This window comes from Solea senegalensis, linkage group LG10, assembly GCF_019176455.1.
Source record: "Solea senegalensis isolate Sse05_10M linkage group LG10, IFAPA_SoseM_1, whole genome shotgun sequence".
Taxonomy (NCBI): domain Eukaryota; kingdom Metazoa; phylum Chordata; class Actinopteri; order Pleuronectiformes; family Soleidae; genus Solea; species Solea senegalensis.
Window position 1 is genome coordinate 9,269,986 of NC_058030.1, and position 19,424 is coordinate 9,289,409.

At 39.5% G+C, this 19,424-nt stretch overlaps 1 protein-coding gene across 6 annotated transcripts in view; it reads left to right on the forward strand.

Annotated features, from left to right (window-relative positions):
• Positions 1–19,424, forward strand: part of LOC122775460 (pleckstrin homology domain-containing family A member 7-like) — a 96,292-nt gene that overhangs the window by 36,008 nt on the left and 40,860 nt on the right. For all 6 annotated transcript variants that reach the window (XM_044035336.1, XM_044035335.1, XM_044035340.1 and 3 more), the window contains one exon: positions 14,009–14,092. In XM_044035336.1, coding sequence (XP_043891271.1) covers positions 14,009–14,092 — 84 coding nt within the window. The remainder of the gene's footprint in view (positions 1–14,008; positions 14,093–19,424) is intronic.

Below are 19,424 nucleotides of genomic sequence, written 5' to 3' on the forward strand. Positions count from 1 at the left end.
GGACACCATCCATCCATCCATGGACCATGTGCAGGCCAAAATTAAAACACTGGTGATTGAATACTGTTTTTGAAATTCCACTCAGTCGGAGAAACACTTTGGTTTTTGCAATAGTGGTTTTCAGATGCAAAACTCATGCTTCACTGACGTGTTGAAAATTAATTTGTTTTTTGGAACAAAACACTCTCGAACTGAAGTAAATGAATCGAAATGAAATCCAGTGCAGCCTTGATGTGTTGACAGTTTGAATGTTCGAAATGCTTTTCTGCTCCAGCCGTCTGCAACCATGTGGCGCTAATGAAAGTGACTCGTTAACATTTCCCATTCCTCTTATTCTAACTGATGAGCACAGTTTGCTTCAAGCTTGTTCACGCACAAGTTTTTTTCTTAATAATTAGTAGGAATTATTTTACAAAGTCATTGTGGGGGTGGCTTCAGGCCAAATACATGTTTGTTTCATATATTTATCATCACATTAAAACATTTAGTCTCGAGGTGATCTACTGTTCAGGGAAGGGTATTTCAATGTAGCAGCTCGATAACACATGCAGCTCTCATCCTTTAGCTAGGACTCATTTTTCAATGAGGTGTTATATTTGAGGTGTTGCTGGAAGGCACACTGGGCTTCTCCTCAACAGCACTGTAAAGCCATTACCTTTCTGTGGGCTGTTAACACAGGAAAAGATGGACTGATGAAGTGATTATGTTGTGAGCCAAATGCTACAACTACAACAGAAGGGTGAGAGCTTTTCATGGGAGGCTGAGTGTTTTTCTGCCACATTGACTTCGGCTGCTGTTGCCACGTTCAGAGACTGAAGGGAAGCATACTGTTTTAGTAAAATAACATTGTTATATAACATTTAAATGAAACATTTCTGGTTAAACATGATGATTATAGTGCAACAGGGATTGTGCTGAAGATTGAAGAGGCCGCCTTTGCAGGTGAATGCTTGGGAATCATTAAACTGGATGTTTTAGTGCCTTCTATTCTATACATTAAAATCTCTTATACTACTTTTTATAATTCCTTTTCACAGGTAATGACACTAATGGCTGTAATTCAGTTCTGTTTCAATGCGGTCTATATAAATTGTAGCTGAGGTGTTTCATGTTTTATTAGCTACATACTAGTTTCAGAGTCAGCTGTAAATGAATGGGAAGCGTGCAAGTTTTGTCAGCCTCCAATAAATGTTTATGGCAAATCTCAGTTTGAGTTCAATAAAAATGAAAGCATGATGTTTCATGTGTTTGACGCTGTGCATTGATCTCATCAGTTATTTCTGCTCGAAGATTAACTATCAAGTGTTTTATTGTGGTGTGACATATTGCCAAATATTACGTCATTTTATGACAAAGCATTAGATCATTCCCCGAAACATGTCATGTTTTATGTCTGCTTCCCAGCTGTGTTGAAACTGGATGCACATTGTAACATTTCCTCTTCTAACCTGTGTACATAATACTTGCTCATATGGTGCTGGGAGTATTGTTTACAGTCATCACATGGCTGTTCAACGTATCTGATTTCAACATGACGTAATCCAGCAGTGGATTATATTGTATTACTCTGTGTGGATGGCACTGTAGTAGTGGTGGACATGTGGAGCTCATGTCCGTCAGGTCCTTGGCAGCACGCTCTCCATGCCAGTGATGTCAGTGGTGCTCATGTATGCTACAGTTATTACTGGCACCATGTTGTTCTCAGTGTGCCAGCAGTGCTGAGTGACTGCCGGGGCTCAGTCAGTCCCACCTCATCTCCTCTGTGCTGCTGGAGATGCTCTTCATTTTACCGGGGTCACACTGATACCAGAGACGGTGGCGGGTGGGTGTTTGCTAACTGGGAACATAAATGTGCATCATCTGCTGATGGCTGTGGTCATTTATCAGTGTGGCAGAAGAAGCACCACTTAACCTGTATTTACTTTCATTCATTTATTCATTATTCATCCTCTACCGCCTTATCCTCTCCATGAGGGTTGACATCGGGCAAAAGGCGGGATACACCCGGGACGGGTCGCCAGTCCATGCTAAAATACGAATTAATAGATTTGATGGAGCATTGCCACTGGACTGGGGGCACTGTCAGTGACAGGCTTACCAGCAATCAGCTTAAAAGCTTAGCTGTCACCACTGGGGACGAATTGTGTTCAACACTTACAAATGCCTGGCATTATGGGTAATACTTCTCATTATGCTAACTTGCATGCCACCGGTAACATTAAGCCCGGACTCGCAAATTAAGTCTGTTTTTAATCATTCAACCCTTTTACCATTTAAACTTCATGGACTGTTAAATACCTCCAATGTACCAATTCTGAATGTTGTGCAGTTTCGAGTGCGAATGAGAGCGGAGGTGATCGTGCGAGCGTCGTGTGTGTGAGGAAGCTTAATGATAGAGGCTCTGTTTGTGTTTGTGATGTGTAGTGGATGTGTGGGTGGGTAAGGTGGTAGACGTGGTATTTGATGGCTGCGAAACGTGAACGTGTGATGGTGACAGCGGTGGCATGGAGCCGAACCAAATGTGTCACTGTTTCATGTTCACTGGGCCAAGGAAGGAATTGACTGGCAGTGGCGGCCTGCTGGGAACTCAGCAGATTGACACATGCAAGTGTGTGTGTGTGTGTGTGTGTGTGTGTGTGTGTGACTTTGTGTATTTGTAGTGGTCAGATTGTATTCCATCTCTTTACCCTCTGGACATTTATAGGACTGGGTAGTTATAGACAGAAAGAGTGAGCAGTACATGCCGCACTTGTCACATTCACATGTTCGGAGGGGAGCAGAAGCATTGAAGCCCCAGCAGTGATCATGTGGACACAGGTAAAAAAGGAGAAAACAGCCTTTGAATTTTTGGGTTTCTTTATAACCCTTTTATAATTTCCAGGAAGCTTCCTGCTTCCTTTCGTAGTTCGGCATTGGAAGGGTGGCACTGAGCTGCAGTTGTCTCTGTTATTTACAGAACAGCACAAGTGAGAGGCTGCTTGGACTGTTACCAGTCAGTTGTAGGAACGCTAATTTTGTTTCATACGATATTGTGGGTCTGTGTGGTTGTGAGTCTTATGTTGTTGAACAGGATAGAGGGCTCATTGAGAGTCAGTTTCACTAAAACATCTTTGAAAATATAGCAACTGGAGGAATATAATACTCCTGTGTGTCCATATTTTGCCTATTTTGCCTCTTGTCATCCTCTGTCAAATAACTGGTATAGCCTTTGGCCCACTTCTTTGTCAACATTTTACACTGTGTGTGTATGTCCAAAATGTCACCCTCCAAATCAGCACCAAAACACAACTGTAACCACGGTAACAATAGCAATGGTCCTGTTGACCTATTGTGGCAGCAGCTGTGTTATGTGATGACTATGACAGCCAAGAATGTGAACTACCAGTAGATGTTTTGTGCTCTTCAGGAGCAGTGTTTTGCCTCGACGCAGATTTTAGATTTTGTCCATGTCAAGGACACTGAAGGACAAGGAAAGAAAATAAAGCATAATGTAAATGTGTTATCTTAAACAAATGTGACTATTCAATGTATGTATGGTATCAATTCTTCTACATTAATATTTAGCTCTTCTGTGTAAGAAGGTAGAAGTTATGTACTATACATATACAGTGTATGTAAGTCCATGGTCTTTTTTTCTGTTACTAAAGGGTTTTATTTTTCACACATTTTACATTCACCTTATGATGAATCATTCAATCTATTAAATGTCAAAAATAACGACTCTTGTTCATAACGAGTTAACAGAGATTAATTTTGTTGTTTGTTGCCCAGCAGTCAAACATGAAAAATGCGATTAAAATGAGTTGACTTCATGAAGATAAAAAGAAAAACTGGTAAAATATCACTTGCATTCATCACATGGTATGTGACTTAACTGGTAATCTCTTTGCTGAGATTCGCCTTGATTCAGTGGTTTGTTAATAAACGGATGAACACGTCGCAGTAGTTTTTGGCAACAGTGGATTTAGTTTCCTACTTTTAAATTCATGTCTGTTATAATATTTCTAGTTTAAAGTTAATGAATTCTGTGTCAGCTGGAGACTGGAAACATTATTCCGTGGCTCTTTGGTCTTTGAGAGCTTGTTGCTGTGCCAGTGGCCCACTCTGCAGGCGGCTGAAATTAACAGTGATAATGTTTTAATCTGCTTCTGTGCTGTGGCAAAAATTAGGCAGCAATTTGTCGCTGTGGCTTTGTGCAACTCAATTACGTGATGTTTATTTAGATATTGGAACATGCACCAAAAGGTCACTCCATTCTTGCCTCCATTGTGTGTGTGTGTGTGTGTGTGAATGTGTGCGTATTTCCTGTGTTTTTAGTTTAGTGCAAGAAGTTGTCAGCTCTCCGATAGATTTTCAAATACTGTCTTTTCGGCGAGCAATTTGTGTGACTCTCAACGAGCAAGATCAGAGACACTCAGTCTGAAGATAGCGTGGAGCTGGGTCCAATGATAGGTCAGTTATTTTCAAGGGAAGAGTAATGGAGCCTTAGGCTGGGGTGCATGTACAGTGTGTGTTTGCTGTGCTGTGGTTCTGCTGTATATCATGCACTCATGTCTCACATGTGCACTGTGGCTGTTGATCAGTGTTTGTCAAACCTTGAAATGATGATGTTCACAAACCAAAATGATTCAGTTTTCAATGATTTCTTTGTTATCTGGAGCAAAGAAACCAGAAAAGATTCACATTTAAGAAGTAATGAAAAAAGCTTCAAACCGATGCATTGATTATTGAAACAGTTGAGGATTACTTTAGTAAACAATTAATAATTAATCGAGTAATTGTTTCCGCTCTACTGGATCGATGCATCCAGTGTGGCCACAGCCCGCGACTGTACAGTTTCACCTGTGCCCTCACCTTCACATACTATAAATGCAGACATCACTGCTCTCTCTTTTTGTTCTGCACATACAGTATATTTTTTAACGTGTGCAGTGGGCTCTGAGTCGGAATGTCCTTGCCGTGTTTCCCCACGCTGCACAGAGAGCACTCCTTCCAGCCCTCCCTTGCTGCACTTCAAACACATTTCATGTAGAAAAGCTCTTTAAATAGATGTGACCTTTGACTGGGAAAAAACACCCACTCGCCCAAATAATTTAGAAACACACAGAGTGTGTCTGCACTCGTCTGTGAAAGCACAGGCAGGGCGTGCTGTGTGAAAGCATATGAAGAAGAATGCCTGCTATTTTTCAGAGTTATTGTTTGTGCGGTCAAAGCCAACAGGTCTGTGTTTTGAACCGTTCGTCACAGTCAAATGAAGGTGTGGTTCATCAGTGATGGTGACATTTATTAGTCCGTCATCAATTAAAGGAAATGTGCTCCACTGAAGCATCAGTAAGTCACTTCTACATTAACTTTCACCTTGGCAGAGTCATGAGATAATACATTCACACCAAACAAGAGAATGCACATCTGACAAGAGACTGGCCAAACTCAATCAAACTTATAGACTTATAATATTATTTACGTCGTGACTGATGTCGTGATGGCAAAAACTCCTTAACTCCTAAACTGAAAATATCTCATTCTATCGTGCGTCTTTGTGTAGCAACATTGTGATTTTGCAAAATCATGCACATCAAGACTTTTCAACCTATGCAGACTATCGTAGAATATGACTAGTGTTGTGCAGCAACAGCTTATTGAAAATATGAGCAAAATCATATACTGTACTGAGCCGTTTTGTCTACCTGTTCCTGTTAAGTCTTATAATGACAGGACTACATTGTGCATGTTGGCACACAGCTGTGCAGCTTCTGACGTGCTTCCAAGGCTGAAGACAGTAGAGCGCTTATGTTGCTGACAGCAGCTATGAAACTGTGAGAATTGTTTACAGAGAACGAAGGAAGTGATATGTGGCCCAGACTGATCTGACAGGTGCCTTTTAGTGACGAGGGGAAGTGTAAAAAACGGAAACCTAGAAGGTTAGCGGGACCTTTTGGATAGCGAAACAGTGAAAAACACAAACGCAGTTACTAAGAGTAAAAAAAATAATAATAATAATAATCATGCACCTGCCTAAACAAGGGTTTGACAGAAGAGTAATTACTTTTTATTTTAGCTTGAAAAATGTTCTGTATTTACAAGACTCTCAAATTATCACGCTCTCCCTAATGCCAGGAATAATTAAGATATTACTTCTAGAGACAAATGTCTTTGTGTACAGCCACGTAAGTGTGTGCAAGTGTAGAACAAATTTGAACATACTCATCACTTTGCATCGTCCTGTTAAAATAAAGCAGAAGACCGAAAATGCATGATGAGAGATCATGTCCTACTGTATGTGTTATCATGAGAGGGCGGTGAGCAGTTGTAGGCTGCCCCATGTTTGAGCAACCTTTAGGATTTTTGCATCCGCCTTTAATAAAGGTCATGTTCACATTGACAGGGACAAACAATTCAAATGCTCTCTGTCAAACACAGAGGCACTGAGTAAGTGATGGTGAGGGATTGTTTCTTACAGTTCGACTCACTGTAGTTGATTGATTAAAAACATTATCCAGTCACCGTTTTTCTTTCCTCACGCAAAAAATACTCTACTGCGACTTTTAGTACATTGCATGAACGGTTTTATTGTAACAGAGACGATGTCGGCCAGTCATGTGTCCTATTGTGAGCTAAAAATCACAAAAGTGAAGGGTGTCTGAGGAAAAAAGTGACAGTTTGATGTGTGACCATAAACAAAGGCTGTCCCAGTTTTATGCAGGTACTGAAAACGACATTGATCATCATGACATGCCAACACTTTCTAGCAAGAAATAATCTGATTGATGATGATTTATTTGTATTATTATTATTATTATAATAATTTTGTTTATTTTACAACTGTATGATGACATTTTTGTCTGAAAAATGACCGAAAGTAGTGTCATTTATTACCCCAGAGTCTAAGGTGCCTTGTTGAAACTGTTAATATAAATATAATATAATATAATTGGAAAATGAAAGTTAGCCCCTGATTTATAACTACAAGGACAAACGGGAGCGAAGTCACTCCTGAGCTCTTGGAGAAACAGGGTGACATTTAAGTCACATGACACAGCAGGTGCAGTGTGCACCATGAGCCAGTGAGAGGTCATGTGTGGCATGTGTGATCATGTGTGTGTTTACATGAGAGGTGGGCTGTGCCTCGGACAGTGGCATGTTTATGTAACCCTGGAGTTTTTATCGCCCACCCTTCATAAATGTCATGTGGACATTGACAGGTTCAACATTGACTGACTGCAGCTCAGTGGTCAAGGCTGTCGCGTGTCGGTTCAGTTGATTTCCCTAATGCCACGGTTGTGATTGAGTAATGAACAAAGTCTACCTCAGTTGCAGGAGAGCTATTCTGGCGACTGGTCCCTCTGCATGGAGTTTATGTTCTGCCTGTGTGCGTGGGTTTTCTCCCACAGTCCAACGACATGCAGACACTCTAAATTGACCGTAGGTGTAAGTGTGAGAGTGAATGGTTGTTTGTCTCTGTGTGGCCCTGCGACCGGTCCAGGCTGTACCCCGCCTTTCGCCCTATGTCAGCTGGGATTGGCACCAGTGGAAATTCTTCATCAACGCAGACATGAAAGCAGCAAAGTTGTACGCCTTCATCTATCTGTCACGTCTTGTGTCACAAAACCATGTTTTCTGGTCATAACAGCAAGTGCAGTTACACTGACAGAAATACAGTAAAAGAACAACGGATGTATCTTTTTATGTTACAGCTAAATGAATGCACATTATTTTAATCTGAGCTGAGCTCTTGTCATCAATGCCTTGAGAAAAGGTGATCTGATTTCATGCTTGGTTAAGTGTCCATGTTAGTTTTCTCATCTGCAGAACACAGCAGTAGACATTTCCTTTACTTTTCTGTGTATTTAAAACCAAATGGCTGTTCATGTATAATTCCAGAATTTCATCATCTTGCTTTGTGGATGCATTTTATTTTAATCATGGTCAGCAGCGACTTTGTGACAAATACACTGGGCTTATTTTCACAAAAGCAAGCCTGTGCTTTACTGGTTGAATGCTTTGATGTGATGTGTGACAGTTTTGGTTCAACGCTGTAATGAATTTAATACAACCGAGTGTTGAATTACTGCATGTAAATGTTTTGACAGCTTATTGCCGACTTTATCTTTTGCTAAAATCCTAACATCACGACTGAGAACTAACAAAACTGTTACACAGAGTCATGCCACCCTGCAGGTAACTCCGTACCTTACATGGAAAACCTGCATGCATCGTGTCAGCAGCAAGTAGGCTATTTTAATCAGTGGGTGTTGGGCTTTTTTGAGCGGTTGCTCTTTTAATGATATGGTTGTTATGTAAGTCTCTCAAAGCTGGAGAGTCAGCAGGGAAAGGTGGAGTACGGTGCTTTAGTTGTCCCCGGAGATAAAGTTTATGGGGCAGCAGAGGTGGCTGGATGAGTCGGATACATTTTTACAGTTGCAGTGAGTCGACGCTCTGTTTCGTGTGCACTTAACTCTTTGACACAGTGAGCTACAGTAAATTGACTGGAGACATAATACATTAAGAACACAATGAAAGACTTAGCCGGGCCATTAATTCAAAGCCTTTGAGCACTTATGCTCTCATTTGAGCCCCATACCCTTAATGTACAACAAATAAAAACGACTTTTACTTCTTATGAGATATATTCTGTAAATGCACAGTAGATATTACCACTTAGACATGTCAGGCATACTCACACTAAAGCCTTTGGGGTAAAATCAGGGATGCTTTCTTTTTAATGATATACTTTGTGTTTATAGAGGAGCTGCAATGCAGTTTATGCATTAAGGGAATATCAGAGTTCTCTTGGTTCAGGCTTGTGAACTGTTAGCTGTGAGGTGTGTTGTTTGTTGTGGTAATTCAAGCAGCAATCATGTGCTTAAAATGATATCTAATTCATAATATGTTGTGTTAATGAGGAGTACATATTTTTATGTTGTGGCAGTTAAAACACATGATTATTTAACCCATTCTTCATAAGAAGATTATTTAAATCATCCGATTCAGTCTCTTCTCCGTGTTTCTCCATTTTCCTCCCACAGTGTAAAAACATGCAGATTTGGGGATTAAGCAATTTAGACTCTCTAAATTGACTTGTGTGAGTGTGAGAGTGGGTGGTTGTTTTTCTCTATGTGTGGCCCTGTGATGGACTGGTGTCGTTTCGCCCTATGTCAGCTGGGAATGGCACCAGCGCCCCACCACTCCCCTCATGTGAAGGACAAAATAGTAGAAGATGAGTGAGTGAGTGATTAAGTCTGCTGCTGTTACTTGCCACTTGGCTAAAGACAACATGTCTGGGGTCAGAATGGCTTTCTTGTGGAGTGAAATGGCTGTTTGACGTATTTCTCGTCATTTTCCCTTCACGTTTTAGACATTGTCATTTTTATGTAATCAATAACCCACACTGGGCACATCTCATTGCAAGGTGAGAAAAAGAGAAATACACATAATTCACCACACAGCAAATGTACCAAGAAATGTAAGGTACATTGTGTATAGGCCTTTTATAACTAAATGTTGAAGGGCATCATTTAAGTGGTACCATGTAATGCTTTTAGCACTACCTCCAAAATGTTTCATTTACTGCTCAGGCTATCTTTTACTCTGCATTGCTAAATTGACACTATCAAGCCTTGTAATATTTTGAACCTTGCCACAGGATGAAATCATTGCCGCTGATATGCCGTTTCTGTTCATACTCCGTGACAAGGATTCATCAGGCAAAATGCGTTAAGATAATCTGAAATAAACAAACATGTGTTTCAGTGCCTGTGGTCAATATCTGAATGAACTGTGTGGGTAAAAAGGATTTGAGGTGACACTTAGCAGTCATACATGCCTCTTTTGCATCTCTCATTTAATAGTCTAACATGCAAAGAGATCATCGTCATAGTTACTGTATTTATCATGGGATCAATTCTACATAAATCACTAGGCTGTCATCACTTCAAATTTGACGTCTTTTAATGTGTCTTATTTGTGGATTTATTACCCTTCATCACATCATTTAGTTTCATATTTACTGAGACAGAGGTGTTAGAGCTTCACAAAATGTGTCACAGCTTCACACGTTCACACTTGAAAGATTATCACTGTCCCCCGGAGGGTAGAGTCTGACAAAAAAAACCAAAACACTGCTTTTTGACAATATTAAAATGAAATCATCCATAATGATCCATATCATCCATATAATAATCCATAATTAATATAATAACAATAACAATAATAATAATAATTCTGAGGACCCCACTTACATGATCGAAATTCGAGTTTTGAGAATGTCTACGTTATATTCCTGTACAGTTCTGTACAATCATTCCTGTATTCTCTCCTCAATTACTTAGTTTGTGTGTCTTAGTTAACTTAACAGCTTAGTTGCAGCTGTAGGTGAACATGTTGACCTATGTTTGGGTGAATGTAGAAGAAGCTACAAATACCAATTGTATAAAGCCATTTTTAGGCTATTAAGGTATTTTACCCATGAAGAATACCAATAACAAAGATTAACTTTTCAGGGGTTGAATCATTGTCAGGAGGGGGATTTTTATGGGGGGATTTAAATGTACCACCACAGCCAAATAGTTTTTATTTGTTTTTGATTGATCAGCTATATTTCATTTTTTTAACCTCTTTTTGTCAAAAGGGTTAATCCTGTATTACTCTACATTTTGTATTTGGAAATATATATATATATTTTTTTATCTGTGTGTTTTGTCAGGCATGCTTGAATTTAAAATAATTTATTAAAACTCTACTCAAATGCCAAATGTTATGCTTGTCCCTCACCTCACATATTCTCCATTAAAGTCTTGCTAAATAGACAAATGACTTAGATCCTAAAGAGTAATTGCAATCTCATAGCAGCCAAATAACATCTTAACATCTTAAAACACAAAACAAACATGAGAAAAATAGGAAATGAGCAATAAAACAAGGGTATCACTGAAGTGAAAATAGGACTGTAATCCAAATGTATGTATTCTGTAAGGTATGAATTAACATGGCACAATACTGTCCTGATGTATTATCTGTCTCTCTTTTTAACTTCCTACTGCTAATTAGTAACTGTGACGCGACGTCCATGACATCACATATTGACCTGGGGGCTGTTTATTAGTAAATCAGAAGTAACACATGGCTGCCATTCAGTGTCGGCTGTAGAATTTGATACAGCCGTGTAACTTGAGGCTTGCATGCCTGTCTGTTTTTCTTTTCATGCGAGAGATGATTAATTATAATTCCATCTTGTTTAGACAGTTATTAATTCGTAGAGCTGGTTCGATGTTGCCGTCGAAAGCAGGTGGGTGTATCCCCTGAGGGATGCTACTATCTGGAGCACTAGGTGCTTTCGTCCAGTATGACACACTCCTCCGGCAGCGTGACTAACACCATATCTACTATCATGCTGCTTTGCTTTCCTTGTGGATTGAGACTAGAGCCGGCCCAAGGCATAAGCGTACTAAGTTGCTGCTTGGGCCCCCAACAGTGTGTGGAAAAAAAAACATTTTAATATGCAAAAGAAATCTAGATATCTTTAGATGTCTGAATAGTGTTGAGCTTAAGGTATTTGGTTTTATTTTGGAATTCATTTTTTTTGGATTCCTCCCACAGTCATAAAACATGCATTATGGCGATTAGGTAAATCTGACACTCTAAATTGACCATAGGTGTGAGAGTGAGAGTGAGAGTGAATGTTTGAATGGTTGTTTGTCTCTATCTGTGGTCCTGTGATGGACTGGCGAACTGTCCAGGGTTTAACCCGCCTATCGCCCTGTCAGCTGAGATTGGCACAGCACCCCCCACGATCCTGTGGAGGATAAAGGGCTAGACAATGGATAAAAAAAGCAATGTCTTTAAACTAAAAGGTGGAGGGAGGGCGGGCCCTCAAATCAAATTCAGCTTAGGGCCCCATAAAGTGCTCCTCTACACACTTTTTTGCATTATATTCAGCAGAGAATTTTTTCTTTATGGCATATGGTTTTGTTGCTCGTTTGCTGTCTGAGGATCTTTTTGGGGGGTTTTATGGAACTATATATTGTGTACATTATGTACTCGAGTTGGATTTTTTTTCCCTTGTTTGTTTACTTGCCAAGTAAACACACAGATTACAGCATTACAGCAGCTGGAGAGACTGACATTGTGCACTGGATAGGTGGTAAATAACTTCTCAAACTGTATAATGGTTCAAAAGAAAAAACAGTTACACCGTCACATCTCATGTAACTTCCATTTTACCTGGGCTGTACTGCCATTGACGACAGCCCCAAATGGAGAGAAACAAGATTGTGGCAAGCAATGAAGAAAATGTAAAGGCAAAACTTCTCTCAAGTAAGTAGCCTCTTTAATAGTAATAATAATTCTCTATCCAGATCTGGTTTAAATAATTTGCCCTGAGTGATCCGATCACTAGTGGACAGGGTTAATTAGGACTGTTCAATGTGTCCTGGATGTCTCTTCTATGACCACTTGTGATCGGATCTCAACTCACCACTGTATTTGAATATATAGAGACATCATTTTATTTCATTTATAATTACAGTCAGTCTCTGACTGTACAGATGTAATCCCACTGATAGACAATGTGTATCAGTGGGATTGAATCAATGCACTGTACTCGCGCTGCTGTAACATGAAATAGGATTTCAGCAATCACAAAAAAGAACTCATGCGGCAGATGAATCCATGTGTGGGCCCTGAGAAGTGTGAAAATACTTTCAGTTCGTTAAGGGACTACAGCAGATCAGAGGAATGCAACTTGTAGAGGGATTTTTGCTCACACCTCAAGTAGCCAGTTGCTGCCGTGCCACTGAGTCACTGGGGAGACCTTGATGTCCTGTAGGATTTGATCTTCTGCCACATCGAGCAGGAGGTGGTAAAGCATGAGTAATGGGACCTGGGAGTGAATGGAAAACAGTGATTCTACACACTGATTGCTGATAAAGATGTGAAATAACCTTTGCTTGTATGATATTACTCATCAACATTGCCTCTATTGCTGGCTACTAAGCAGCACCACTGGAGAACTGCAAGCTGTATGCACTGACGCTATCCCTTTAAGTTTGTGACATCCTGTTGACCTTGTATGGATAATTCTTAAAGGTGTGATTACAGTGGTGCAATATCGACCTGGCAGCAGACGTCATACTATGGCAACCAAAATATATTTAGGTGATCTCACTATTTTATGACCACATTACAGGTTATAAGTGCCACCGTTTAATTTGTTGACTACTTGTACAGTTAATCACCTAATTAAACTTGGCTTGAAGAGTGTCAACCAAAAGTGGGACAAATTCATTACAAGTCGATCTGTCGGAAAAAAACAACAAACAATTGAGATAAAACAAGAATTCTTCTCGAATTAGAAATTCAAAATATAGTATATTCAATATTATGAGTTTGTTATTCAGTGTTTTGTACCAGCAGAAAACCAAAGCTGTCATCGTTTTATTATGAGTGTGGGAGGCATGTCGGTGATTTTCTGTGTATGTTTATAGAAATGAACACATTATTTAGTCCATTAGCCTCTTTGTTCCTTCAACTAAATACATCAAAATACACCCCAGCAGTCATTGTTCTGAACAGAGACAGAACGGTAGAGCATGCATGCACTCATGCCCACACACACCCTGTGAAATGCTTTTACACTTGAGGATTAGAATGACTGAATGACTGGGTCTATAACTGATGGAGGCCCAGGCTTGCACTGTCCAGCCGTTTGTGCTGAGCCCGACAATTTGGTCCGCACTGGCTGTGGAGGAATGGGTGGGGTGAGGGTCCCGCAGTCACCCCTCACATTCTACACAGGGCTGGGAAAGTCAGGGACGAAGGCCCATCAGGGTGTGGAGGTTAGGCAGAGCTTCTAATCCAGCTACTCCTCTGGGGAATGATCGGCTCGTGTGTGCTGTGCTTGTGAATCAAGTGGGGGTGAAAATCCACACTGATGCCTTCTTGGCGTTCACAGCACATCCATGGTTGCTAATTTTGTCTTCTCTCTCTCTCTCTCCCCCCTGTGTCACTTCAGCCATAACCAGAGGGCCACGGCGTTTCACCATCCTGTGACCAGACAGATTTCTCCGGAGAACTTGGATTTTCTCCTGCAAGAACAGTGAGTGATTGTGTTTGTTGCCTCTCTGTAGCTCCTTCCGTACAAAAAAAAACATCTCATCTGGTGAAATAAGATTTGTTGTGATTTGTTGTGAGAAGCTTTGGGCTACATTGAAGATATTCTATATATTATATAACAGATACATGATATCAACTCTAAATATTATTTACTTTTTCATGTTTTATGTGAATGCCATGATATGGGCTGTGTCAGTTATCACTTTAATGTGATGAAACTATACTGAAAATGAGGACATCCACTTCTCCTGTTATAGTGTCTTATAGTCCCTTGACCTTGTATTTCAGTTATTTACAAGAAAAAAAAGTCTCAATGCCTTAAATTGGTCACCTTTACATTCTTTTAATGGAAGGGTTGGATGGCATGTCCTCTGAAAAGCTCTGCTTTAAGTCTAGATGTGACTATTTCACCAAGTGAAAGGTGGTGGGTGGATTTGTCAAGGGCATTTTGGGCTTTTGTAGTGCTTTCACTGTCTAGCGATGCTCTAGCAGGAGTAAAGTGTTTTCATCTCCTCTTATTTGGACCATTAGCTTTAGAGAGTGTGCTGCCACAATTAGGCTACTTTTCTGTTTTTCTTGATGCTTTCTTGCTGTGAGTTCGGAGACGGAGAAGATTAATGCCACCCACTGACTGTTAAATATAAAACTGCAGCCAACAGCTGGTTAGCTTGCCTTAACACCAAAGCCTGATGTCTGCCTCGTTGCTAGACTCTATTGATAAAACTTAGTGATTTGTTCATTATTTTCAATTTATTCTCTGGCAATCTATTTTCACCCATCTCTGTGTAAACACACACATGCGGCGGGCTCTTCCAGTCTATATTGAATCATCAGGATCCATGCTGTCAGATTGTTTCTTTTCTATCCATACCTTTGCTATTTCTTTCCACTTTTTAATCATATATCTATATATATACACATATATAGATATACATATATGTATGTATATATTTATAGATATATTTATATATCTATACATATACATATGTATATATGTATTTATGTATGTGTGTGTGTATGTGTTAACAAGTGGACATTCAATTATTTTATTGGAAGAGCAACTTAAAAATGTCTATTTTTGATTTTTGATCTATATTTGATTTTGAATGGGTAATCATTTTAAAATTACACTCAGCAATTATGCACATTGCTTTGTGGTATTGTGTTATTATCTTGTTATCCTCATGTCATCCTCTGTCATCTATGTGACAGACATGACCACACACTCCTTTTTTCTTTTGCCAGCCTGTGGTGCTTTATTTCTCTGAGATATTATCTTTATTTATTTTAACAGTTGAACACTCTGAGTAGAAATATCACATCTATACATACAGAACATGCACGTACTCCCATACATAAGTACAGTACATGCAAATATAAATACAAATATGATACACCGTTACTGGTTGACGACTGCGTTAGATCATCATACACTTATTACTAAATGAACTCATCTCCAAGTACCTCCACGACATGGAATTGATCAGTTCTTTATTTTTTCCTTTTAGAAATCCTATGAAAGGGTCCCAGGTGTCATGAAAAACGTATTGTTTAGAGACAGGGTTAAGCAGGTCTCTCCGGGATAAACTTGTCACAGTGCTTACTCACAGCTGTTAAACAGGCAGTTTGTGTTGCACTCTAAGGACTTTGTTGTGCCAAAATCTCCTGCCAGTGACTAAACCTGACACCAGACTTTCACTGCAATAGAGAAAGTCTCCAAGGTGTCTGTTTCAAGAGATGGGATGCCCCTCTGTTTTTGCTGACTCAGATAATGATGTAGGTCACTTAGACATGCGGATTTGCATAAAAACACCTTGTGGTGTGAATGCGAGAACAACAATAAAGAGCCTCACTCTGAGAGCTTTTTGTGCACTTAGTTTTGTGTCGAGCATATTTTACACTGTATGTTGTTGAAATGAATGATTCAAAGCCAGAATGATGCTCTGACGGTGATTATAAAGACTTGATCATAAAAGTGTGCATCTGTGCATGCAGCTGGACAGGACACAAAGAAGGAGATTGTGGAGTAGACTAAAATAGAAAAAGCTCTGTGTTATGAGAATTATTGTTTCAGATTGTATTGCAATTATTAAGTTTTATAGCCACCTAACGCCACTAAAATTTAGAGCAACGGCTCTTTGGGAAAACGTTAATCTCTAGACTCTGTACTTTGCTCTGCTCAGTGTTGAAAAACATGTATAATACTGCACATCCTAGTCTACTGAATGTGCATGATTTTATAATTGTGGAAGCAAGGTTTTTAGGGTTTTTTGATACTACATTTCTTGGTTGACTACAGTTTATCATTGTAGTTTTCTTGGCATTGTATCAGTGTTGTGGCAAAATAGACTTCTACCTATAATACAAGCAGTATTCTCTCCCACAAAGGCTCCATTGTCACTTTCTTGCATTAATTTCATATTACCGCCCACCTGTAGCAGCCGCAGCTCTCTGAACTAGCTTCACTATGCTGCTGTTAATCATTATGTCTGTCATTTTCAGGGTTGTGACCATGTTCCTGTTGACTTTGTCATGGGCTTGTTTGCACATGCACATAAAGCCTGGGACCACTGATGAATGAGTGGCTGTAGCTGCAAACAAGTGGGCTTTTCACGCTGCCCTTCACCTCATTACTCTTTTTCCACTGCTCTGAAGTCAGTTATAGTTAATCCTGTTTTTTTTATATAGTCCTAGATGTGTGTGAAAACGATGTGCTCATTAGCAGCTTACAGTAGCGGTAGTAGGATAGGTATTCATCATAAGGTAAGAACTGGAGACAAAAGACAAGATACATCCTGTCTGGTACTTGAAGGCCACTGTAGTTCTGTAATGTTCACGGGCAAGGGGGGGATACGTGGATAAGTCCTCCGTTTTCTGCTCTCTCACTGTGAGATGTCACGTCAATTTATAGCAGGGATTGTCAAGTAAATGTTTTTTTGTAAGCAATTGAATATTGCTTATATAATATAATATGTTATATATATAACATCGTATCTTCATCAGGCAAAAGAGCCTTAAAACGTCTCCAGTCAGACACAAAAACCCATATTTGCTGCCTTAAGCGAACAATAATGTGGAAGTTGTATTTAATCACCAGCTTGTTAACGAAGACAAATGCGTGTGAGATACTGTACGTACTCGCACTGTTGATATTCATTGTGCACCATTTCTATTTTAAGAATTTCTGCTTCTTCTTTGAGCCTAACACATGCAAGTATTATTTTACGGACATTCACTCCCCAAACCTGGCTCTCTCCATGGCATCTGCAGTGGTTTCATTTGTTCATTCATTTTGTTTAAGTTAACTGTCAATTCTAGCAACAGAATCTATTTGAATCAGTTCATATTTTTTCAGAATAAAAGCTCTGAACTCGATATAAGAAAAGCAAATAATGAACCACTGACCACTGATCTATAGAATAAAAGGACTAATTCTGTCACACACAGGTCTGTGTCACTCCTGTCACACCCCAGTCTTCTCTATCTGGCGTAGTTCAACTGCTAACCTAAATGGTATTTTATTTAAATGTTATACTGCAGATTTAGTCTCTAAATTGATGAAGAGCAATTAATAGAGCTCTTGTAGCTGCTAATATAATGGAGACACACATTAAAATATAATACAGTCTCACTGCACAGACTTCATTTGTATAATTCACTCTCTCTTTCCATTTTTAATTTGCGGCATGTCCTTGTTTTCAATTTCCTGTCCTATTTCTATCTGACCCAATCAATTTTCCTGCCATTTGCTAATTCCTCCTACCTAATCTTTCACTTTTGTATAAGTTAAAATCTTTGTGAGTATGCAAGTACATTTTTATTATAATTTGTTTGTGTAAAATATGACTAGTTAGTGAACATTTGATATAAACACATGTGAATCAGTCAAGGATTTATCAAAAAGAAACAATGGTTGCTTAGATTTGTAATTATTTCTTATTTGGTGGCAGCAACAATATTTGTTTTAGCATTGACAGACAAAAATATTTTCTATGTGTATGAAATACATTTCTGTCAGCCTCACTTGTCTGGCCCCAACCACAGATACAAGCTTCCCTGCGCCATCATGCCTTTTATATTCTCCTGTTTCCACACTCGTCCACTGATCCTTAACCACTCTCTTTTGTTTTGTTTTTTACTTCGATCCTTTCTCTTCACATCATTTCCCCGACATCTCTTAGTCTCCTGTTTTTTCCCTCTTATTTACTCCCAGTCTCTCACATTATATTTCTCTCTCTTTCCATATCCGTCCATTTAAGGGGAGGAGGCACAAGGTTATATTTTTCCTCACTGTGTTCTAATGGATTTGCCGTATTGGCAGCAAGTGCGTAGGTGTGAAGCAACCCTGTTCGAACCGCCACAGTAATGTGTCAACTTACAAGTTGCATTCATTTATGTGTAAAATGAGCTCAGTATCAATATCATAACACAAATGAAATTTATCAAGGGTTAAATCAGTGCTTTAACTGATATCTTGTGGGTATAATGTGGGTATTTGTCATACATAATATGCTTTGCCCAGAAAAAATGTCTAAAAGTGTAATTAGTTATTAGATATGTTATTAGTCCTTGTGCTCTATAACTCTACAGTTGGGTTCACAAAGACATGATTTTCCCGTCCCCTTGAAATGGTTAGTCACACTATTTAATTCAAATAGATTGATTGTAGAGGAATTACATAATTTTTCTCTCCGACTGATCTGTGCTATTTATGTCGATAAGCCTGCAAGGATCAAGCGTATTTTGGGGATTTAAGTTATTCAAAGGATAGTTATTTTATGGCCCTTTCCACTATGGTCTCGCCACGGCATGATTTAAGTCGGTTTTCCACTACAAAGTACAGTAGTACTTACTCAATGTGGGCGGAGTCATCACTGCGCGGCTGCATGAAGCTGCTGTCTTACATGCGACACACACAAACGAGTGACTAGTGACTTGTAAATCAGTTGTTTTCAGTGTAAATGAGTCATTAGAATCAGTTAATTAAAACTATTTGTTCAGTACTAACCCGTCTAACCCGTCCGACACAGTCACTGGACTGAAATACAGTTGTGATGCCGCTCGCCGCTCGCAATCAGCAGTGCTGTCACTAAATACACCAGACATTTAGATTTTAGACATTTCCCTGGTAATTGTGGGAGTTTTTAGGATTATTAAATCTTATCTGATAGACAGTTCGGCATTGTTTGGCTTGATTTTGGTGTTGGACGTCTCTTCCTGTGACGGCCGGCACGGTGAGGTGCAGCGACCTGATGGGAACACGCCATTAGTCACAGTACATGAGGGCCAATGATGTTAAAGACTAATAGCCTTGT